General features: G+C 38.3%; 2 protein-coding genes across 3 annotated transcripts in view; one reads left to right on the top strand and one right to left on the bottom strand.

Annotated features, from left to right (window-relative positions):
* Positions 1-1,247: 1,247 nt before the first annotated feature.
* LOC106932728 (FHF complex subunit HOOK-interacting protein 1A-like) lies at positions 1,248-18,637 on the bottom strand. The gene is made up of 18 exons (XM_015011568.2): positions 18,417-18,637; positions 14,916-14,967; positions 13,815-14,050; positions 12,340-12,538; positions 11,697-11,918; positions 11,213-11,375; positions 10,399-10,510; positions 7,677-7,778; positions 7,300-7,356; positions 7,006-7,092; positions 5,993-6,160; positions 5,662-5,741; positions 5,284-5,450; positions 5,095-5,206; positions 2,943-4,180; positions 2,596-2,774; positions 2,400-2,520; positions 1,248-1,718 (listed from the first exon to the last, which is right to left on the bottom strand). The coding sequence occupies exons 3-18, from the start codon at positions 13,917-13,919 to the stop codon at positions 1,486-1,488; spliced, it is 3,345 nt and encodes a 1,114-aa protein (XP_014867054.2). The 5' UTR covers positions 13,920-14,050; positions 14,916-14,967; positions 18,417-18,637; the 3' UTR covers positions 1,248-1,485.
* A 2,166-nt stretch (positions 18,638-20,803) lies between these two features.
* LOC106932722 (uncharacterized) overlaps positions 20,804-24,753 on the top strand; it is a 28,254-nt gene continuing 24,304 nt past the window's right edge. For both annotated transcript variants that reach the window (XM_015011555.2, XM_088015391.1), the window contains exon 1: positions 20,804-21,297. In XM_015011555.2, coding sequence (XP_014867041.2) covers positions 21,207-21,297 — 91 coding nt within the window. In that variant the 5' untranslated portion in view covers positions 20,804-21,206. The remainder of the gene's footprint in view (positions 21,298-24,753) is intronic.

The following is a 24,753-nucleotide window of genomic DNA, read 5'->3' on the forward strand; positions in this document are numbered from 1 at the left end:
TCAAATAAAGTGTTACCGTTTACTTTTTGACAGTGCAATGACTAATCTTCACCGTTTGTTGTGTTGCCATAGTTACAGGTTTCAGCTCGACGTTTGAGCTCAGTTAGGTCTCAAATACATCTCAGCATAAATATAAAGTTAACAAATAAACAAGTTTGTTTATTTGTTTGTGAGGAGGCTTCTGAACAAACAAAACAAAAATAAAATGTCACATTTCCCCTGCATTTCAAAGTCACAGTTTAATATAATCTGAGATCTTGTGGGTTTTTTCAGTCACAAAGTGTGAAAAAGTTCAGTAGGTGTGACTAGTGAGGCGCTGTGTACGATTTGTGCAACCGACACATTTACACCATCAATTTATAGTTTCACAAAATCAAGAGAGAAGGGCTGCTGCTTGTTTTACTGTTATCATCTTTGTTTAGGTGATTTTTTAAAGAGATTTTTCTCCAGACATTGTTTTTCACACGTTGCAGCTCAGCGAGGCAGAAGCGGTTTTGCTTATTTGCTTTGTGCCAAGCAGCCTTTTCATAATTGATTCCCTCAGTTAAACTTTTGCAAGAACTGGAAGAAATTTTAAACTCATTTATGATAACATCAGATATTCGATCAACTTTTTATCTCAAGCAATAACAGCATGTTTCTAAGGGTGGGGGCTTTCAGGAAACCATGCAGCATTACAACATGCAGCATTAATGATAAGCTTATCAATGAACAAATATCACGTTTTTCTGACCTAAATATGTTGTCATTTTCCTATTAATTAAAAAATTTACATACATCAAAACTTATAATTACTTTAAAAAATTATATATTTTCTTTAATTTTTTACCTGCACAATGCATTCTGGGTTGGTGACGCGTTCTGTTCTGGGATCTGCAGAGTAAACACAGGAAGGCTAACTTTACCCGAGTTGTTGGGAGCTAGCGAGCTCAATCCCACCTAGCTTACGCCATTTACCCAGAATGCATTGCAGATTTTATTAAAATGTATTAACAGCCTACAGTACTACTACTGTAATGTTTTTACATCTAAAATAAATATTTAGCAAATAAAGTCTATTGTTACAACTAATTGTAACAATAGACTTTTATTTTTTATTTATTGAAACTTTTTGTTGTTCTGTTTTTGTTTACCATATCTCTCTCTAAATAAATGTTTGATTGATGTATCTTTAAACTGGCTTTAGGTTGTAAAGAAATTTGTTGTAAATAATTTCATGCAAAGACTGAAGAAAGCACAGAAACTGGTTTTCAAATATTCCACAAATTGATACAAAATTTAATGTCAATCATCTTCAAAATAATCTCCATCCAATCATTTTATAAATATAATCTATCTTCACATGGGGAAACATTTTCAAGTGCTGTCAGGCAGAAAAAAAACACAATTTACATGTAGATTTACAGTAAAATCTTTTGAAATTGTCCAGATAAGTTGCATAAACCATCAGGTTGATTTGTGATGAAGTCTTCTGATCCTCCTGCATCACTCCTCTGAACAGCAGTCCAGCGCCACGCTGTGCTCCTGAGCGATGGCCGCCAGCTCCTTCAGGAACTCGGCGAACATGACGATGGCGAACACTCGGCTCTTGGCGTGAGGGGGGATGGCGGGGCAGGGAGGTAAGACGCTGAGGGGGGGCAACGGCAGGGCGTTCCTCACCGAGCCGTTGGGTCGAGACGGATCCAGGATGATGTCTCCGCCCTGAGACTGGAGCGCCTCTGAGAGAAAAGGTTCGACAGAATATAAGACCATAACTGAATAAGTTCCACTGGAAGATTATTTCACTAATAATACATTTTCCCCATGTTTAAAGTGAAGCTAGTATTTTTTATCAATATTCAAGAATTATTAACTTCACAAGAATTAAAGTTTTTATCAGAATTTTACGTCGTCGCTGCTTAAGTTCCTCTGTCACTCAAATTTATCAGGTTTTTTTTCAGATTTAACTATTTGTACTTTAAAAATATCTGCAAAAAAAACTAATTAGCTTAGCATTTGTTTCATGATTCAATGATTTAAGGGTCAGAATTAAAATAATTAAACTAACCAAAACATCCCCCTGAAAGCCGGGCAGGTTAAGACAACAATGAAAGATGACATGGGTGCTTGAAAGGAAAATGATGAAGAAACGGGGGTTCAAAATGTATTTGGTTAAATATTTCAAAGAAATACATTCCTGTGTTTTAGGAACTATCAAAAGTTTTCTTGAATGATCAAATAATCCTGTAAATAAAACTTCTAGTTATTCAAGCTGCAAGGTTGGGTTAATGCTATGAAGACTTTGTATCCAAATGGGATAAATTTTAAATGTATCTGTGTTTAAAGGCAAATGGACCAACACTTGTTGGTGTTTTTCAACCTGTTCATGCATGTCTTGATGTTTGCTTGTGTTTATTAACCTCTAAATTTTCCATCCTGGTCTTTAGCCAGCAGGAACCTCCAGGCCTGGGTGACCAGAGCGGGATACTCAGGTCTGTTCTCCACGTAGCGCTCGATCTGAGCGTGCACCGACACCAACACCTGCAGACACGGTTCGTACAGCGCTGTCACGTCTGGAACCGTTTCAGGAACTTGAACCCGGTGCGCTGGTGCTACCTGGTATAACGTCCGTACGCTGTGCTGGTCGTGTGTTTCCGTGCTGAGCAGGAAGGACCTCAGCAGAGGTTGCGGGTACGACGCCAGCTGGGCCAGGATCCCCGTCACCAGCAGGTTGACGGCGATGGAGTTTTCCAGAAGGTTCTCCAGTCGGGACAACAAGACGCTGATGAACGGACCTGGTGTGGTTGGAGATTACAGGCAAAGAGAAAACAGGAAATCTGGTAAATCTGGACGGAGAGAATGGCTAAAAAAAAAACATAGTTATGAAATAATAAATGATCTTTGTTCCACATTGCATCACAATCTCACACGTCTGGTTCTGCACTGCAAAAACACACACAAACCTGTAAATGGACCTCCTTGTCTGTTGCTGCTCTTCTCTTCCTCCTCTTCCTCCTCCATGGCTTCCACCTCTCCTTCCTGCTCTGCTTCATCCCATGAGGAGCTGAACCCAGAGACGAGCTGCTCCTCCTCCTCTGCCAGTTTTTGCCTCAGCGCTCGGACACGCCTCCTGAAAGAACCGACGTCATCTGTGATGTCATCACCGTCAGGCTCCACCCCTAAGGAGCGCATGAGCTCGTGGTACTGGGACAGGAAGTCGTTCTTGGAGTTCCGGTTGGCGGGAGCGGTTGAGTTTTGGGTGTTTGTTGCTGAAACTCGAAGCGGCTCTGGTTCTAAAAGTCCGTTTGTGAGATTGATTGTCTCTGGAGACGGAGTGACGCCGGTTTCATGCGTTGACTGGCTGTGACCGTTAAACGCTGGGATGTCATTCTGGATGCAGTTTTGTTCAAAAGACTCAGTTTCTTCATCAGAGTCATCAGATTTGCTGATGATATGATTCTTTACATCAAAACCATTCAGTACAACATGCGGCTCTCCATCTTCCTTCTCCTTCGTTCCAAATCCCTCGCTTTTCCTCCTCGCTGATCTGTCACAATCTTCACTTTTCCTCCTTTCCTCTTTCCCTCCATCCTCGCTCCTCCTCCGTGTCGACATGATGCTGCTGACCGTCTCCATCACCGTTCTGCCTGATTTCGAGAGGCTTTCACGCGACTGTCGTCGGTTCGCCGCCTTGATCCGCTCAAACAGAGCCGTCTTTGTGTCCTTCTGAGCGACCAGATCGTAGACGATGACGTCGTCCTGAAACTCGGACTCCTCTACGTAAGCGCCGCGCACCAGCTTGGTGGCGGTGAGCCTCATTTCCTGGATGTGGCGAGGGGGAAGCGGCGGCGGAGGGACGGGTGAAAAACTGCATCCGTCTGGCTCCACAAAGCCATTCGATACATTAAAGATGGCTGACGAGGAGGAGAGATCCTCCTCTGCGAAGATGTCGTCCCACTCCAACTCCATGGCAGAGCTGGCCCTGCCTGCCTGGTTGCTAGTGGAGACGGTATCCGAGGACGACGGCGTAGCGGAGAGGGCAGACGGAGGGCGGAGGACGACCAGAGAGCAGATGGAGTCGCTCTTTATCCGCTGAATGAATTCGTCCTCGTCCTCCAGATCGTCTCCTGGCGTGTCAGAGCGGTAATCCTGAGGCGGCGGGTCGAAGCCGTCGTACGCCGCCGACCAAAACCTGCAGGCGCTGGAGACAAAGCACACTCTGGATGCATCAACATTCAAACACTTTCCCTTAATCAGTTCTGGAAAAATCATTTTGAGTCTGCATTCAATGGTTTTAAAAATATTGACAATAAAAACATGTTGCATGTTATTGTTTACACAAAGCTGGACGGCAAAAGGGCGATTCTTCTACATGCCATACATCGCCGAGTTGCCGTGGTAAAACAACTCCATCAACAAAATGAAACCTGGAGATGCAAGTATTATTAATTTAGTGCAACGCGACACAGCAAAGAGAAAAATAACGCAGAAAAACCGTTAAACAACTCAAAATCACCTTTTTATCGCTCTCTGTGTCGGCTACGCTACACACTGACTCGTTGCCATAGCAACTGACAAACACCACCATATCTATCAGGATTAAACACAAAGAAACACTCAAACATTTCCCACAAGAAAAAACTGAACAGTCTGTTACAGTTTTATTGCTGTTGTCATAAATAATGTATATATTATTTATGACAACACTCCTTACAGTTTCATCTTTACGTTGTAATAAAAGTAATGGCAACATTTGACCAACAGATGGCACTTAAAAACTATATTTTTCAGTTTTTGCACAAGACTCTGCTTGGTCATAACTGGTCGACTAAATTGATGCAAAGTGAAGCTAATATCCTTTTTTGTCACATTTTTATAAATAATCTGTGTTTTCCTTCTGTTAAAGATAAAAGGAAATCTATTTTTCAGTTGTAAAAATCTCTTTAAACATTATTTTACTGCTTGTTTGTCCTGATGAAGTGCAGATTGAGGAGCCAACAAAGTAAATTGTAATTTAATGTAATTTTTGTTGTATTTTTATTTAAAAAAATCCAAACCAGTGCACTTCAGTTTTCTATTTTCAGCCACATTCAGAAGCAGGTCAGACCAACTAACCTGCAGGAGATGGAGATCGCCTGGCGGGCGTCCCAGAGGTAATGGACGTAGTTAACATCCATCAGGAAGTCTGACCCTCTGCTGTAGCCAACGCTGTCTGAAACCGACAGGTCTGACACAAACACAGAGTCACAGTAAGTATATCTGTCTCCTAGAAGGTTTTTCTTCGTGTTTTAAACCCACACCAACCTGCTGCTTTAGGCCAGTGGATGCGCTCTGAGTGTCTGTTGTTGAGGTACATGGGGCACCAGGAGGGCATGAGGAGCAGGAAGGAGGCGGCGCTGGAGGAGTAGCAGTCTCTCTGCTTCAGGGAGCAGCGCTGCTTCCTGCTCAGGTGGCTGCAGGGGATCAGATACCTGAGGAGAAAACACAGCATATCTGCTGGTTTCAGCCAGGCAAGTTTAAGACTCTTTAAGGATGCATAGTGGAACACCCAGCCTGCTCATTACTGCCCCCTGTGGCCATTTAGGAGAACATCTGCTCTACAAGTAGATGAAATCTCTATTTTTAACATGTTTAAATGAACAAAGATAGTACTGGCCGCCTGTGTGGGCCTTTCAGACTGACCTGAACACCAGCTGCAGCATAACGTCTTCGCAGAAGAGACCAATCAGAGTCCTGAACAGAGCCAGAGACACAGTTCCTAACTGAAAGCAAACAGAAACAGGTCTGAAACGATTAATCTGATTAATTAAAAATAATCCTCAACCAATTTAGTAAATGATTAATCATTAACTGGACTACACAGACTCAAAAAAGGCTAAATAAGAACACAATCAGAGCATTAAATGAAAAACTACACCAGAAAAAAAACAACATGTTTTACATTTTAGAGGAAAGAAACTAACCATTAGCTGCAGCTCTAGGTGATGTGAAGCGGTAACTGTGAGTGTGTTACCTGGAACGGCGTGTTGACCCTGCTGACCAGCGTGTCCAGGATGTGGACGTTGTCATGACGATGCAGCAGGATGAAGGACAGGAAGTTCTGCAGGAGGGCGGGTTCAGAGATGGAGCGCAGGAACAGATCCAGGTACGCAGTGGTGGTCATCACTTCCTCCACGGTCAGCTAAAGACAACAACCAGGCGAGAGGAGACGGACAAATACCATGTCCATCATCAAACTGACCCTCAGGGACAAACAAAGCTGTCTGATCTAAATTTAATCTGCTGGATGACATGGAGACACATTAGAGAGACTTTCCATTTCTCTGGATTGGCAAAGGGAACAATGTCAATGACACAAGTCAAACAAAAACTTTAAAAAACTGTTTTAAACATATAAGATGCTGTTCTATTACTCTCGCCTTCTGCTCGGCGCCCTCTAGTGGTGAAAACATGTTAGTCATAAACCTTAGCTGCCACTTTTCTAAACCCTAAAAGTTTGAATCCAAGTGCAATAAAAACAAATGTCAGCTATCAAAAAAGAAGACATTTATTTCTGCCAAAATGTAAATGAAATAAAGAATGAAATATCCATACTTGTATTTTCTAAACACTTTCTGCTCTTGTCTTTTGGGCCAAACAAAGACCTCCCCAGCATTTACACAGTAAATGTGCAGAAACAATAATCTATGGAAGAACATTAGGGCCACCAAAAAAATTTTATAAAATGCTGATTTTTTTTCTTTAGAATTCTTTTTCTCAGTATTTTTACTTTTTTCACACAGTTCTGTACTTAATCTCAGAATGCTAACCGTTTTCTCAGAAATGTATTTCTTTTATCTCAGTATTTTTTATTCTTTTCAGATTTCTGATTTTAATCTCAGAATTCCACTTCTGCCCAAATTCTGAGCTTAAAGTCAATATATATATTTTTAAGTGGCCCTAATCCTCTTCCGTAGTAATCAGCCCTTCGGTTGCGAGATGAATTAGTACTTTTATGCTGTAATTTCCTTGTCTGCATGTTGTTACCTTGTGCAGAGCAGGAGCGAGAACAGGAACAAGGAATCCGTTGTAAATGTAACTCAGCAACTGGGAGCGGATGGAGGGATGGGCCACCTGAGGAAGAGGGGCAGACGAAGTGTGACCTGGTTTTATATCATAACACGGCTCATAAAACCCAAATATCTGGGGACATACAGAAAATATGAGCTCAAACTGTGACCTTCTGGGATGTGAAGTGATTTAGGTTTATGATGAGCCTCATCATAAACTACATGTGTTGTGTATATCTGAACATTTGGGTGTTTTAGTTCTGGTTTTCACCTTGGTGACAGCACTGCAGAAGTCCAGTGAGTGCAGGAAATGAACAAGAGCTGGAACCTGCTCACACAAAATAAGATTCAATTATTCACACACATTTTCTTACAGCTAAATAAAGTCAATATATTATATATCATAAGATATTTTTGAGACTTTCTGTCTATTAATCCAACTATTTTGCTCTATTATTGAAGAAACTTCCAAACTTTTGAACAGATCGTCTTTACTGTCACTGAACTTACTCCATTACTAAAAATGTAATTATTCTGACCCCATCATCAATTACCGATTAGTGGTTGGTTGCAGTTGTACTTCTATATTAGTTTATTCTTTATAACACAGAGGCCGGTGTGAACAGCTGAACCTCTTCAGATTCTCACCTGCTGCCAGTCTGCAGACTCCAGGCAGTGCCAGTCTTCACTGTAAACCTGCAGCCTGGCTGGAAGAGACGAGTACAGACCAGACAGACCGGTGGCCAGAACCTGCAGAAACATTCAGACATGCAGAAACATTCAGACATGCAGAAACATTCAGACATGCAGAAACATTCAGACATGCAGAAACATTCAGACACGCAGAAACATTACAAACTGAATGAAGAGCCTGAAACCTCCAGCATCTAAACATCAAACCTCTACTGTAAGGTCTGAAGCTTAAATAAAACTAAGTTTCTTCTCCTCCAGACCCTCATTTAGCTTCAGAAACATCAACCAGTGGGATGCAGTTAAATAACTTCTTGTAGACACTTTACTGTGTGCTGGTGTTTCTGTTTATTGGTGACCTGTCAGTATTTTCAGGTAAAACCCACAGAATCAGAAAAACACACACAGAGGCTTTCATGCAGATTAAATTCCTGAGCAGATTAGGAGAGATTTAGGGCAGATTGAAGGAAAAAACTGATGGCCGGAAAAGATATTTAAGGGAAAACATTCGACTTTTTAGGGAAAATTATGAATAAACACTCAAATTATCCTTCAACGTTCAATATAAATTACCCTGAAAAGCAGGAAAAAGCTCTCTTAGCTCTCCAAAGCAGCTTCACCTGGAGAAAATCACAATATTTAAAGTTCCTGAGATCCTGAATATGAGGTTTTTATTATCTGCAAATCATGATCATCAAATTTACAACAAATAAAGGCTTGAAATAGATTCACTTAGTGTGAACTATTTAAAATAAACTCATTCATTAAATTAAAATATTATTAAATAGTTTTTGATTAACTCAATAACCAACTAAAACTCAAAGATGGATGTTTTAAACACTTTTATTTTTCTTAATCATGATAATTTTCTGTTAACAGTTTATGAAAAATAACCAATAAACAAACTGTGGCCTTTATAAAAGTATGTTTTCCTGCTTAAAAGTTATTTTTAAAAGGTTTTGGACCACATGAAAACATTCAGAGGGCCACCAATGGCCCCCGGGCCACACTTTGGACATCCTTCCTCTAAAGAGAACTAATGATTTTCTGGCTAATTTTGATTCTTCATTAACTTTTTAATGTCAAAATAACATCTAGACTTCTATTTCTATATATTTTATAAACAAGCCAAAACATTTTTCAAAGATTTTATGTTTTACTAACACAAATCAAGAATATCTAAAGAAAGAGAGACAGAAAAGAGAGATTCATCAACCACATGAGTCTAAACATCATCATCATCATCCTCGGTGGAAAACAGCTGCAATCTGGAGTCTTGTTAAAAATCAGGCAGCCGTCCAATCATGTGCAGCCTTGTTAATCCCTGCCAGCCCAATCCCTGGCTGATTTACTAATCTGCTCCCTTCAGACAGATTGAGGTCACATGGGCTTAAAGCTGGAAAACTCCGACACCGACACGCTCACAGGTGGCACGTGCAGAGCAGCTTGAGCCGCCTCTTGGTTTCAACCCTCAACGTCTCTGTTTTCTCCTCAAACAAAAGGCCAAAGCACAAACTGGTGACCAAGGAGCCAACATGGCTGACACAGTTAACTCATGGTTCACTTATTTTAGTTTTATTGAACTTCTCTTATTGACTTATGGTCACAAAGTTAAATGAATTCATCCTAAATGTTCATATTCTTATTAAGCCTTTCAGCACTGCAGTGTTCAACCCAAGCGGAACTCCAACACATTTGGTTTTACTGCTAGATGTGCTGTACAATGGCTGCTGGAAAAGACAAGAACTTCGTTGCAGACTTACCATCCAGAAACCACATGCTGCATTCTTGTTGGTTGTGCAGGAGGCTCTACTTCTGCCTTTCCAAGCTTTATGGTTGTATAATCGCCCATCTGTTTGCAGCCATTTTCATGTGCGACTGTAAACGTTTGGTTTAAAGTGACAAGAAGCTGGAAACAGCTAATTCTGAAATGAAATCTCATTACCTAAGAATGACTTTGTGCAAAATAAATGATTGAACATATTTTGTATAGAACCCACAGTGGGTCCTGGAGGGCCGGCATCCTGCATGTTTTAGTTCTCATCTGGATCAAATAATGGGTCATTAGAAGGTCTAAGAAGAACACCGACTTCCTGAAAAGGTTGTTTCTACCACCAGGCAGAGAACTAAAACATGCAGGATGCCAGATCTCCAGGACCGCATAGACCTATCATAACTTTTAACATGTCTCGGCCTATTTTTCCCTCATTTTGTTGTCTTCTTGGATTTCCCTCATTAGTCGCCTCGGGGTTTTCTTCTCTCTCTCTGTACACATTCAGTCTCTGAGGAGGCATTACGAGCTCATTAGTTTATTACATAACTGGTGATAATGAGATTACAATGCAGAGGGGAGATGAATGTGGGAAAAGCTCATACAACACCCTCCATTCATTTGAACAGCCGTTTGATTCATGGAAACCTGTTGAACCGATTGGTGATTACCTTCTGTTAGTGAAAAAAGGGACTGCTTTACACTGCATTCAGTTCTCTTTTATTTTTCTTTTCTAACAGGTGTGTGAAGGATAAATTAGTGTCTCCAGTCTGAAACATTTGGCTGATCTAATTTGAACTGAATGCCTGAGATTATTTTGCAGTTGCCTTGACATGAACCATCAAGGACTTCCAGCATCAGTGCTGAAGGATTTTATGTAATTATGTTCTTGTCTGTGTGAACCCTTACAGGACAGAAGTATGTGTTTTCTGCGATGTGCTGAGCAACTCGAGGCTCCGAGGCCGACAGAGACATGATGAGCAGCAGAGCGTCTCGGGCCTGCTGGCCGACCAGACCCTGCCTGAAAGACAAAAACAGTCTGAACCACTTTCCACCAACAATATGCCACAACTTTTCTGTTACCATTTCTTGTAAATAGTTCTTAGATTTTTTTACAATTTTCAATGGTTTCTTTTGGACTCTAGCTGAGCTTTTGCTTAATTTCTGTCCAATACCTAACTAATTTCACTTACAGTAAAATTAGTTTCTTAAACATCTATCATCATCTGGCTTGTTACGGAAAAGACAAAGAAGACGACATTTTTTCAATTATTAATCACATGAACAAACCTATTCAAGTTTTTCATGTTTACTGAAAACTGTATGTATTTATTTAGAGCAAAAGAGATGACACATCCATCCATCCATCCATCCATCCATCCATCCATCCATCCATCCATCCATCCATCTCCACTAAGTAGAACAACTTTATAATGTTTTATTTTGCATCAAAATGCGCTTTGAGCCAAATCATCAACAAGTCATATAAAAACCAAGTTAATATGCTAATATTAGCTTAACTCTTCAGCTAACTGCTATGCAGGAAAAAAATGCCTGAAGGAGTAATGCGTTTATTCAAAACTTTGTTTAGAGACAAAACACTGACATCAGTCCATCCATCCATGTCAGATTTCAGCATAGAATCAGTAAATGAATCATCCAAAATGACTCGGATCGTTTTGATGACAAACAAAATCCTGACTGGGACGTCGTTAGCTCCTACCTGTGTGTGTAAGGTATGAGCAGGGAGAAGAGCAGGAAGTTGGCCGCTCCCTGGTCCTGACTGGTGTGGAAAAACAGTTCCAGCACCGACGGGTCTTTGACCAGAGCCACACAGAGCTGGTTGAGCAGCTGGACCAGCTCGGCCTCCACCAACCCGCCGGCGTCTGCAGGGAGCAGAGATAAGATGTAGCAACACACCAGCTGGTGAGATCAACTGTTAAACTGCTGAACCATCTCTGAAGGTGGATTTTATTCTTCATCTAAAGCCGTCTTTCAGTGACGTCAGCGCCCCTAGTGGTCCGCAAGGTACTGCAAGGTAAATTCAAGCTAGGTGATCCGTGATTGTTAAAATTGGTTAAGTGGCTCTCAGACTGACATAGTTTGAGAAACACTGATCTAAAAGGATAGTTTATCAGCTGGAGATCCAAGTGAAGTAAAGTAGGATTTAATGTTCTTTTCCCGTTAGACTCTAACTATAAACTGACCGGTTGCGGCTCCAGCGCAGGAGGTGAGCAGCATCATGAGCGGCCGTAGAACCGGTTTGTGGTGCAGCAGCGGCTGCTTGGCCTGAGACAGCAGCATCTGGTACATCCTGAGCTGCTCCAGCTTCATGTCCTCAGTGAACTGCCTCCTCAGGCTCCACAGGAACAGCCTCTCCATCACGCCCTCCAGGACCACGAACTCCAGAATGGGGCCCATGGCTCCTCCTGGCACCACAGGGGTCAAAAGTACTCACTTCCAACACTTCAACAGAAGTACAGATTCTTGGAGAAAATATACTGTAGTAAAAGTACAGGTTGGACTGTTTTACTCAAGTAAAAGTAAAAAAAAAGCACAAGTTTTGAAATGTACAAAAAGTAAAAAGTTATCTTTTAATGGTCCAGCTTTGGACAATTACTGCCACTTTAACACACCTTTTGTGCAAGAAGTGGATTTTTTCCAATTTGATGTCACTTCATATTATTATTTTTTTCATCATGGAAGGTTTGAGCAATATGTGACAATGTAAGGAGAAGAAAGTACAGATATTTTCTCTTAAAATGTAGGAAGTAAAAGTAGAAAGTTGATAAAACTACTTGCGTACAGTAACGTTGTACGTTTACTTTCTTACTGTTTCTTCCTCCTCACCTTGCCCCGCCTCTTCCTCCATCAGCAGAAACAGCATGTGCTCCACGTAGTTCTGCACGGCGCTGGCCTCGTCGGCGGGGATCGGACCCAGGTGGAAGGTTCTGGAGCCGCTGCTGCTGTTGCCATGGTGACCGGAGAGAAAGCTAAGCGCTCTGGAGGAGCTGCGACTCGGCTCGTGTTTCTCCAGAATCTTCACCACCTTCACAGAGAGCAGCAGGACATCAGACTAAACTTTTTTATTTAGCTACTGATGTAAAATCTGATACAAAATAAATAGGAAAACACAAAATCTCACCAAGTACTTTTGGTCGAGTTTTCAGCACAAATACCTTAGACCCTTAAAATAAAATGAAACTAACTTTTCAGCAAGAAGTATGAGTTTGTTTTAAGTAAATCATTCCTTAATATTGACATTAGTTTCACTCTCAGGCTATTTCGTTTATTTTCCCAGGATTTAACACTTCCTGTATTTGTAGTTTTTCATCAATATTAAGGAATTACTTACTTAACCAGCTATTATTTCAAGCTGAAAAGTTACATGTATGTTAGTTTTGTTCATTTAAGGTTTACTAAGATGTTTGCAGTAGAAACTAGACCAAAAATACTTGGTAAGATTTTGTGTTTTTGCAGGAACATGGAGAATAATTTAAACAGATATTTTTTTTCCAGAGAAAAATAAATGTTTATCGAACTTTATTTGTTTAACGGGTAAAAATTGATGTCATTGCATTTCATTATACAATAAAATCTTATTTAGTTCTTATTTAGTTCAGTTGAGTGGAGTCTAATTCAAATCTGCAAAGTCTGATTCAAGCAGTTTCACGTTTACATCTGTTCTACACTGCAAAACTCTAAATTATTTTAGTATTTTTGTCTAGTTTCTAGTGCAAATGTCTTAGCACACTTGAAAAAAGACAAAACCAGCTTAAGTAATTTTTCAGCAAGAAATAGGAGCGTGTTTTAAGTAAATAATTTGTTAATATTGATGAAAAAGTATAAGTCCCACCAGCAGATTTAATTTATAAATAATACTTTTCATCAATGATAAGGTGATATTGACTTAAAACAAGTTAATATATCTTGTTGAAAAGTAACTTATAAGTTTATTTTCTGTTATTTAAAGTGTACTATGATAGTTGCATTAGAAACTAGACCAGAAATCCTTGGCTAGACTTTGGAGTGTACATGTGTCATTTCATATTTATGATCTAATTAAAATAGAATATAATAAATTAGTGAGAAATAGAGCAAATAAACAAGCATTTAGCATTTTGTCTGAACTGTCTGTTGACCTTTGACTGAAATCTTTCACACACACACACTTGCACACACAGATACTGAGAGCATTTGGGTTTTCTTGGCACCAGCAGACAGAGATGTGCTGTAAATGGGTCAGAACGACTCGGTAACAAACCAACACAGACACACTGATTCACAAACCGGTGCTAAAAACTAAAAACCCATCAGTTTGTTACCTGCATCCAGTGGTTCTTGAACACAATCATGCAGGTCTCCGGGTCCACCCCTCTCAACGTGAGGGACTTCTTCCGGTTGCCCCCGGCAACCACCGAGGCCATCATTCTGACGGGCTGTCAGGCGGCTACTCCATCTTCCAGCTGAAAGTGAGGAGCATGTTTGGTTCTGATGGGAGAACCTGGAGGCATCGCCGGGCCGGTCGGCCTCTGTGTTCAACGAGCTGCAGAGGAAACTCCTGGGAAAACACACACAACCCGCTGGGTCACCAACAACGCGAAAAATAAACACATTTTACTATGACGACTGTGTGGAAGACAAACTGTGAATGGCTGAACCAGAGTAATTCTTCTCCATCGGAAAAACAAATCGTTTTTCTCTTTCTCTACCATCCCTGCATGTAGTTTTACTTTGAAGACGTTTCTATTATCTCCACATGGTGAAATCTGAAAATAAGTCTAAGAATAGATCACAAAATGTCCAACAATCTGGACATTTCTGTGTAATAACGTCAAACAGACTCACACAAAGATACAATGTGAATTAGTTACAGCGCGTCAAATGGTGACATTTATGTTTGAGTCGTACACTGGCCCTTTTTAAATAAAGTCCTCCAAAATTAGTGGCCATCTTTAGCAGCAACTAAGACACTAAAAGTTAGTTTTATCTCCTGTTTGCATGAACTCGACTCACTGTGGCGTCAGGGCGAGCAAACAAAGAGCGTCCACGTATTGTCCACATGTCGCGGTTTGTTTATATAGATTTCCTTCCCATCAGGCAGCTTTAATTCAGTCCATGTTTTCAAAATCTACTTTCAAAATCCATCATAATGAAACATATTTTTAGCTCTGCTGAGACGACGACTCAAGAATCACAACGATTTATGATCTCATGATAAGCAGCTTAAAAATGTCAGAACAATATCTCCTTTTTTACTCAACTTAGCATCTTTTAATGTGACTTTCTTCACGTTTGAAACAGGAAGTGCAGGCAGTGGCAACATACAAACAGGAAAAAGTGACAGCATGCCTGCGTCCCACCCTGGGCGTTCCGGGAAATTCCAGGAATACCCAGAGAGGATTCGAAGATATCAGAGATCCTACCTCTGTTCAGCTGCCGGGAAGACACTGGAGAGCCGACATGACACCTTCTATCCTGCAGAAAAGGAATGACATCCAAGAAAGCTTTAAGGAAATAGCACTGAAACTTAAAATAAATTTGTCTACACATTGTAACTGTCCCATAAGAAGAGTCAAACTAATTCATCCTGAACCATCTGGCTCTAATCTGTGTGGGTTTGGATGGGATAAACTGTTGGATTTTGTTCCTATTTCCTGTTTGGTCATCCAAGGTTGTGTGTGTGTGTGTGTGTGCGTGTGTGTGTGTGTGTGTCTGTGTGTGTGTTTCTGTCTGAGCATTTTCTCTTAGCTCAGCTAATTGAGATGAGATAATTAACTGTGCAGCTTTCATTGTTTTTATTAGCATGTTTTGTGTAAAGTCTGGTGTTAAGATGAGCCAATGAGCATCTTATCAGCTTCTCTTTTTACTGGATCACATAAAAAAATGGATTTTAGAAAATATGCAGCAAATTGTTTGGTCGCATTCAGAAACCTCACAAACCGACTCGACTGCATTCCTGCGAGCCAACATGGCTGCAGACGTTCAAGTCAAGCATGCAGCTCACATTACCACTAATATAATGGGCGGTTTCTCTGCAGACAAAAACCCTCTGATTGAAATCCTAGTTGCACACGCAACATGCAAATAATCCAGAAAACATCATGACAAAATCAAATGAAATGATCATCTGTTATTCATTCAATTACAAAAGGATTCATACTTTGTTTCCCTCTGCAAACCAGCAAACTGGTAATAAAATATCTGGTGAGTTTTTGGAGGTCAGAACCAAACTGAAACTTGATCATCCTTTTAAGGTTTGAATCTGATTCGGGATAAGAGCTGAGGAATGCATCAGGTCAGCGGCCGTCCTCGCAAAGATAGAAGAACCAGTGTGTGTGTTTCTGTTGCAGACAGAGGTGGGGCGTAATCTGAGAAGAGACGATGATGTTTAATCCCAAACCCGCTCGGTTGGAGAGTCCGAGTCAGTCAGATGGTCACATGCCGACAGAGATTAAACAAACGGCCAAACACAGTTACCTGGACTCTCGTCTGACCTGCTTTAATTCAATGTTTTAGGTTTTAAGCTAATAATAATTTAATTAAACTGCAGTAATTAAAAAGTGGAGCTTTGTTTGACTACCTGAAGAGATCTAGCAATATTATGGACCCTGACCGTCTGAATTTAAGGTTTTTACCGTCACCAGTGTGAAAACGTGTCATTTAGTTACATTATGAATCTGAGCTAACAAAGATCACAGCTGGGGTTCCTCCAGGCTCTGATCTCAGACTGCTTTTAATTAATGTCCATGTTTAGGCCTCTCATGATAGCACATTTTGCTGGGTGACAAATTGTCCCAAAAGGCATTGCAATAAATGATAATAATAATTTTAAACCTATTTTCACCCTCTCAAAGATCAATACATTTTAATTTCTAATGAGTGTTTAGCGCTGTAACTAGAATATATTTTAAATATCCAAAATAAATAAAACAACAAATAAAATGAATTCTTAAGTCATGGGAAACAAAACTGTTCTTCTAAAAGGGGGTAGTTAAATTCATTGATTTAATAGCATTAAATTAATTAAAGCTACTAATTGATTTATTGCTTATTGTGACAGACTTATCCATATGATCCCACCAGCTCAGATTATAGAGATAAGAAGTCTTACTATATATGCTGATGATATAAAACTTAATATGCATTACAGACACTAAATGTGTCCAAATATCAGTGACTGAACGGGTCAGAAATCCCTCCAAGAGAAAAAACTGCACAGAATCCAAAGAAGGATTCATATTTGTCATTATGAATCCTTACCTCAAATTATACAGGCATTAATGCAACACAGCTTAAAAACCATAGAAAATACTAAAGTGTTTCTAATTAAAGCAGACAGAAAAACTGCTGAGGAAGAAGATAAAAGTATTGAAATGGTATTTATAAATCCATCAGGACACTGCAGCTCGTCCAAAATGCTGCTGGAGTCAAAGTCCAGCTCACTGTGTTCCCAGGAGGAATAATCAACGGCAGGAAGTATTTAGTTTCTATGATCTTCAGCTCGAAACAAACTCCAGAGATGTGCAGAAACTATTTGATCCATTAAATCAGAACTACTTTCCCTTAAAGTTCAACGGTCATTTTCTAGCAAGTTTTTAATGTTACTTATTTTTGATATTTCTTTTACGGTATTTCCTATTTGTAACTCAAATTTGTTTACATTGTTCATTTGTTTTGCATTCATATTTTGAATTTAAAGTGACAATCACTGGTTTCTTTTAGAGGATTCTTCATGTTAAATCAGAGTTTTTCTCTCCACTATCCCCCTGCTCTTGCTCAGAATGGAAGTGATAAATGACAGCAGCTTTTTAACAACAGGCCTGAATCAGATAAATTAAAATAGCATTTTAACTTAATTAAATTGCACTCTGTTTTGACTGAACTCCATTTAAATGTATGAATTACACCCTTCATGCATTAAGCCAGTATTTGGAGTATCAAACATTATTAATAGTACTAAATAGATGGTCTCCAAAATTAATTGCAGCCCTTGTAAAATATTTAAAAAGCCTTAAAATGTTTCTCCTTTTTTTACAGCAGCCTCACTCTGTTAAATGTAAATTGTTACAACTTATAATATGAGAACATTTGTTTGCAGAAGAAAGAAACTTCATGTTAGAAAATATTAATCAGTTGTTTATAAAACTTATTGGCATCCTTAACAATTCCTATAAAATAAAAATAAACATATTTGTAGGGTTATTTGTGATTAAAAGTGTTGAGAAACTTTTTAAACACATATTTGCAGTCATACTTAGCTACACTCACCTAATATAAATCTCCAAATCAGCCCACAATAAGAACTAAGAAGATGACAATAAGGTATTTCTGTCATTTCTTATTAGAAATTAAATATTTATTTATAGATCCAGCAGATCAGGTAGTTTGTGTTTACATGGGCACATGAGAAAAAAGTCAAACCAGCATGCGAAGCTGCTGAAATTGACAGAAAACTACTGAGCTTAAGGATGGAACAACATCAAAGTGTGCTGATTCTGTAATTTGAAATTCTGATGTCAAAAAGATAATAATCTCTTCCGAAACATCTTCATTTCCTGATTTCTGGTTGAGTTTTGGACAGCAGCATTCAGAGCAGAACTTATTTGTTTAGTGTTTGTTCAGGTCAATGAACATCACACAGGTACAGAAACAGGTGGATCAGCATTACTCAGAACAAAACAAACCTGGATGTTAAACACCTCAAGCTGAAGAGATGTGACCCTTCTTGATCCATCTATAGAATATTGCTTTATTTTGATGTTTTAATCTTCTTTAACTTTTTGTAGGCTTATTTAAATGGCGTAAAGCGTGTTTATTGCCGTGTAGGTTTAATTGCCCGTCATTTTTGTACATCAGTAATTCAGTCTTTACCTTTAAAGGTGTCTGTCGTAGTGATTTGGTAACAGCTGCTAGATGTTTCTTACCTCTGCGGTCGGCTGTCTGTTGCCCCAAGTTGCTAAAAGTACTAAAAAAGTTCCCACAGACCGTTTAAAATCCAGAAACGTTTATAAATCCAGAGGTTTGTTGGGTTTGAAGCTCGGAGGTTCGGCTGTTTCTGGGCTCTGTGTCATTTATGAGGCTTAAAGCGGCTCAACAGTCACTCATCCTGCTGCTGCCCGAGAGGCTCGCATTGGCCACGCCCACTGGTCGGACAGACCACGCCCACTTGGAATGGAAGCCCCGCCCACTCATGTTGTACTATAATGTTTTATTATTTCATTTTATTATATTCTTAGGTTACCGCTGCCCTCAATGACAATGTGCTTCTAGATTTAATGAATTTTACATACTTGTATTATTATATGCTTTGTTAGATTCCTCATAATTAAATCTTTTCATCATTTTGGTTATGCTTTTACTATTGTTTGTGTTGTCATCATAAATGAAATGTAAATTCAAGATTATTTTATTTTTTTGTTTTATGATTGAAAGTTGTTTAAAAATGTTCCATTTTAAAATGATTGCAAAATACTCTACAAATAGAAAGAAATTTTAGTTTTTCACTCGCTTTTTAATCTGTGATTGTTTATTTACTTAGTTTAACATTTGGTGGTGTGATTATTGTTTGGATTATTGTCCTTTATTTGCTCTTAATCTGTTAAACATCTCATTTTATCCAGCATTGGCCGTTGTTAACTGTCCTCTACAAATAATATGATTGATTTTAGCTATTTACTTTTTCTTTTTGCCAAAAATGATTTTAGTTTTTCATTTTTAACAGACTGCGAGACGTGCAGACGTAAACTAACGTGATTGAGCGCTTTGTTTTGTGTGCTACATTACCATCTTCTGGCAAGAACCTAAAACTGCAACTACTCTGTGCATCAGTAAAGTTTAAAACATCTGCATTTTTTTCACTGACATGCTGCTTGTGCCTCTTCTTAAAGTTTTATTATTTATTTACTAAGGTCTTCACTGTCTACATTTGAATATTAAAACTAACGTTTGAAGCACTTTGTTGAAAGAATCACGAACAAACTAGTGAAAGTGTAAAAAGTTGGTTCATCTCAAAGGAAGGTTTGTTTACATTTACAAAGCATAATTAAAATAAAAAAAACATTTTTTTCTAGACAAATACTGAGAAAACAATCCATGTTTTTGTCAATAAAGCTTTTCTAAATGGTTTATTGTTTCAAATGTTCAAAAATTATTATCAATTTTAATATTGATCTTATATTAAATACTTTAATATATTATCAATATTAAAGTATTTTGAGAAAAAACTGATTAGTGTGGACTAATATACTACATGATAAAATAAATTTGACATTTTTTTAAATGATAAAAGTCATTACTTTCCAGTTAAGGTGTAACAAATTAGGTGCTGCTATGGGATCTGGAGCCAGCAGGGGGCGCCCAAGACACTTGAATAATAAACCCACATTTAAATGTGCTCTATTTCTTTCTGGGTAGTAAAATTAAGGTGATTTACATTTAAATTAACAAAAAATTAGAAACAATTTCTAAAAGGTGTAGAGAGGGAAATCCTAAGTCATAATTCGACACCACTTTTGACGCTGAACAATTTCTGCTGCTTGTATTTCATGCATTACTGTTTTCAAAAAAAAAATCTATGCAAAATTTGACTTTTTTTAATCGCTTGAAAGCTAAAGAAATTAAATATGTCCACTCCTTCCTAACTGCAGATTTTAGCTGCAGACGAATAGACCCTGTCAGAGTATTAGCTCCTCTCTCTCTAAATTTACAACCGTAAATTATTCAGCAAATAATGCAAAACGAATAACTCTTATTGACATTATATGTATAATGAGCCCACTAGGCAACTAATTATGTTTCACAGACTAATTTAAATAAAATGTTAGTATCACTTCTAAACAGAATAAAGCTACTTTTACCTTAGTATAGTTTTGAAAAATATATATATTGTCAGGAGTATTTTTTTTACTATGCTTTGCACTTACTTTTACTTCAGTATTTTTATTATGAAGTATCACTACTCTTACTTCAGTAAACTTTCTGGATACTCTACCCACCGTGAGTTCACTGAATGAAAAGGAAGCTTGTTTTAACCATAAAGGCACAGACACATACATGCAGTTTTTGTTAACGTTTCATATTGAAAGAAGTTGATTTGAAAAATATATATGTATATTTGTGTTTTGTAATAACATTATTTTATGAGTTATTTCCATTTCAGGCTTTAAAATACTAACATTTTCACAAGAACATTTGTAAAACACTTTGACATTTTAAGAGCCCCCAAAATAAAATGACATTTTGGTTCGGGCCCCATTAAAGCTGGTACCGCCTCTGCAGTTAGATTACCTTTTTGTCATCTCCATTTTTTTTTTCGGTTGGTGACGTCACGAAGTGGGATCTCGTGCGGCTCCGTATCAGGAGCTCGCGGGGAAACAGGGAAGCTTGAGGAAAGTCTTCAAGCGAAACAGAGCCAGTTCCCACCGGATAATAACCGGAGGTTTTTATTTTATGCAGTTTCTTCCTCCGTGAATGACTTCCGAACACCGAGGCAGAGTTTCTACCCAACCCTGGAAGTCGTTTGGAGCTGAAAAGTTATCGGTGCTTAGGTGAACTTGTCCCGGGTCGACGCTGTGTTGTGGTGGATGTTAGCGACGAAGAACCGCGGAGGGGAGATGAAAATGTCGCAGCGCTTTCCGCGCTGAACCGGGGCTCAGTTTTCACACAGGAAAGCGAAAAATATTTAAGTCTAGGAGACGTCTAAAGGGGGTTTAAAGATGGCAGAAGCTCGGTCAGAAGAAGAGGAGGAAAACCTGCGGCGAGACACCCGGGATCAAGTGGTCCGACGACAGCCGAACAGCTCCGGAGGTAAATAAAGGGCAGAAATGCTCAGATTACTGCCCTGGTTTGCACCTGCTCACGCTTCAATGTTTCAATATAGTTTGCATAAAAACAGCTGTCACAACCGAGTAAGCTTTCTTATGAAGGAGAAAATGATTATACTCTATAATTAGTGTCCGTAATAGTACATGTTGGGTGAAACCTGAATTAAAGTGCGCTGTCTCTTTAAATGAGCGGCTCTTTTGTAGCTTCAAAGCTGTGATATTTGGAGTATGACTGTGAAATATTACACCACGCTGACAGAAACTCATCTTCCTCTCATCTCTAGCTGACATGTCAACATTTTAATGCGTCACCATAAAAAACCAGAAGCCTTAAATATCCCTACAGTCAATAGACTGACTAAAGAAAGCATTTAAATACTTTTAAAAATTATTTTTGAACCTCTTTGAACGTTTCTGTTGCTAACTAGTCGAACATTGTGTTAGCAATGCTTTAAGACGTTCTAATAATCTAATTATGGTCCACAATCAATCAATCAATCAATCAATCAATCAATCAATCAATCAATCAATCAATCAATCAATCAATCAATCAATCAATCAATCAAATTTTATTTGAATAGCACATTTCAGCAGCAAGGCATTTCAAAGTGCTTTACATAATTAAAATAAAAACATAATGTGAGAAAGAGATTTAAAAAACATAATTAAAACGTAAACGGTGAGAAAGAGAAATAAAAAGCTGTAGAACTTTAGTTGAGATGCAGTGAACTGGGACACCAATTTCCCAACAATATGTGAAATTGGTGAAACATAGAAATGAAAATGTAACATTTAGTCTTTTTAGTAGCTATAATAAATATAATTTTGTGGATCGTTCTCCTTTTTATTCTGTTAAAGATCAAATTTGTTTGTATAGATTGTGTTTTCACCATTAAAACAGTGATAGAGAAACAAAATGACACTCAGCTTGTACTATTTTAAAATTCTCTTAAGGTACATCAAACTAGAATAGTATGGTCATTCTCAGTGGGAATAAAAACAAGTAGATAAATAATATTATGCGTATGTTTATGTAGACCTGTAGGACCTGCCTACATTTATTTGAAAATGGTGTACGTTTGGTAGTTTGACTACACTGTGCTTTTTACTTTCAGTTATATATCTTTGAACAAACATGAAGCGTCCATGAGATTTAGATTCAGCCCTACAGTCTATCATAGAGTGAGACCTCTTGTCTCTACACCAGCTTTGTTCTAATGTTATTGAGGCTGTTGGAGGTCAGATGAATATAGATAAGCACCATTTACTGGAAGTACTTTAAACTCTGTATACTCGTTTCCAATTGGTTGTGGCGTTCCATGTAAAGTGTTTTATCTGCAAAAGATTTGAGATTTTTATAATTATGTTATATATTTATAAGTTTAGTTTTAAAAGGACCAGAATTTGCTTATGAGTTTCTTTTGCTTGACATTGTGAAAGACGAAATCAAATGTTACTCAGTACTTAAGTACAAAATACTTTTTTACTCTTACTTGAGTAATATCCTGGACGGCTACTTTTTACTTGAGTACAACGTATTGGTACTCTACCCAACTCTGATGTTTTCTTCATGTTATCAGGAAATTCTTTAAACTTAAGTTCACTCTTTGTAAAGCGACGGTGCATCCAGCAGCGTAATTACTGATTAGTTGATTGGAGCGACCGACTGTAAAATGTCTGCTCAGATCTGTAATAGTTTTCAGAATATTTTATTGCCCAGTTGTTGGTACTTTTGTCAATTGACCAAAAATATTGTTTGAATGTTTGTTTTTCTTTATTTTTATCCTCTTAAGTCGTAAATACTGGAATCCTGCTGGACAAACATGCATTTGCAACAAGTTGGCCCCAAGTTTCTTGCTATAGTTTGAAACTACATGAGCCAAATGTTTAGTCTGGTATTGCATAAGGAAAACATCTGACAGGATTATTGATGTTATCTCACTATAAACCTGTTTTGAAGGTTAACGTTTGAATTTAGCTGCTTCCTTTCTGCACTCAGTGACTCAGAGAGAGTGTGGGTAAACCATGCGGTTCCACAGTGGGTGTGGACTGATTCAACCCTACGCCATAAATCCTTAACACAACATTCAGTCATATCACTGTGCAGGTCAAAACTCGCCCAAACCAAACTAAGAAACCACTTTCTCCTCCTACACTAACAGCTGTTTGATTATATGCATATGTTGTTGCTTGGCAAAATGTTTTTTGGACTCAATCATAGAAACATAAGGTAGTAATTTTACACCTTTTACCTGTTCTAGACTGTTGTTTGTTACTGTCTACGACAACCTGTGGTTAAGGTGGCTGTAGAAAAATTACACACAACACATGTAGCTGGGTTTTTAAACATCTATATTCCACCATGACAGCATTTTTATGCCGCTGTCATTGTTTTGTTTCTCATTGAGGTTGTTTTTGAAGGACTTTGGTTTGGAAGTCAGCAGGATTTAAAGTGTTGTGGTGGCGGCTTTAGCCGTCAAGAGCCACTGAGAGTCATAATGTCACTATTTTCAACTGTAAAATTATAACTTGCTAAAACATATGGTGGCTGTTCATTCCTTGATATAAGGTGACAGTTTTAGACTTTTGTTTCAGCTCCAAATTCAACGGCCTTGTTGTTTAGTCTCATGTCTGTAAAGGGTTCTTATTTTGAAAGGTAGAAAAAGCTTTATGTTGAAATGTTTGTAGGTAAAAGAATAACTGTGATGAATATTATTGCTTTTCATCAGTTTTATAGAATATATTGAATATCTTTAGGCCCATCACGATAAATTGTCCCAGAAGTTATAGCAATAAACAATTCAGATTTCCGAAGATCAATAAGTTTTCAATTCAAATGAACATTTAACACTGGAACTGAAAGACATTTTACATATCAAAAACAAAAAGAACAAATAAAATTGATCTTAAAAAAAGGCTAGTACAGACCAAAACAGCAGACTGAAGATTTTTATCATCCGGTTTTTAGTAGAAAATGGCATAAAATCATGCAAATGGAAATTATTGAGTTTTTTAATTTATATGTTGATTACAATTGATTTATTGGTTGTTGCGACATGTAGATGTTTCAGATGTAATTTAGTAAAGTTTAATGATTAACAAAGCTAAAAGAAACAGAAAATATAAATGAAATCATTTAAAAATATTAAAAAACAATACACTACATTAGACCAACTCACTTTGAAGCAGATTAAGTTAAACAGAAGAAAAAGAAGTAGCCAAACTAAAACAGTAACCAAGACTACGGTCAGGAACAATTAAACCAATATTTGACGTTTTTAGGGCAGTCTGAACGGCCCAATTTCCATCTTTTCATCCTCAAAACATCCGATTTGTTCCATTTTAACATGTTGTGCTGAATTGGTAAATATGTATCGGATCGATTTGGAAGTGCCTGCAGTCTGAATGGTCATGTCGCATTTTACGCCGTTCTGCACCA

Source organism: Poecilia mexicana, unplaced genomic scaffold (assembly GCF_051168715.1).
Source record: "Poecilia mexicana isolate PSO_F unplaced genomic scaffold, ASM5116871v1 scaffold_18, whole genome shotgun sequence".
In the NCBI taxonomy this organism is placed as follows: Eukaryota; Metazoa; Chordata; class Actinopteri; order Cyprinodontiformes; family Poeciliidae; genus Poecilia; species Poecilia mexicana.

Coding starts and splice junctions, on each gene's coding strand:
- LOC106932728 (XM_015011568.2), bottom strand. CDS start 13,919: ATGATGGCCTCGGTGGTTGCCGGGGGCAACCGGAAGAAGTCCCTCACG. Junction 10,511..11,212: donor CTCATACCTTACACACACAG/GTAGGAGCTAAC, acceptor TTTGTCTTTCAG/GCAGGGTCTGGTCGGCCAGC. Junction 5,207..5,283: donor CCACTGGCCTAAAGCAGCAG/GTTGGTGTGGGT, acceptor TGTTTGTGTCAG/ACCTGTCGGTTTCAGACAGC.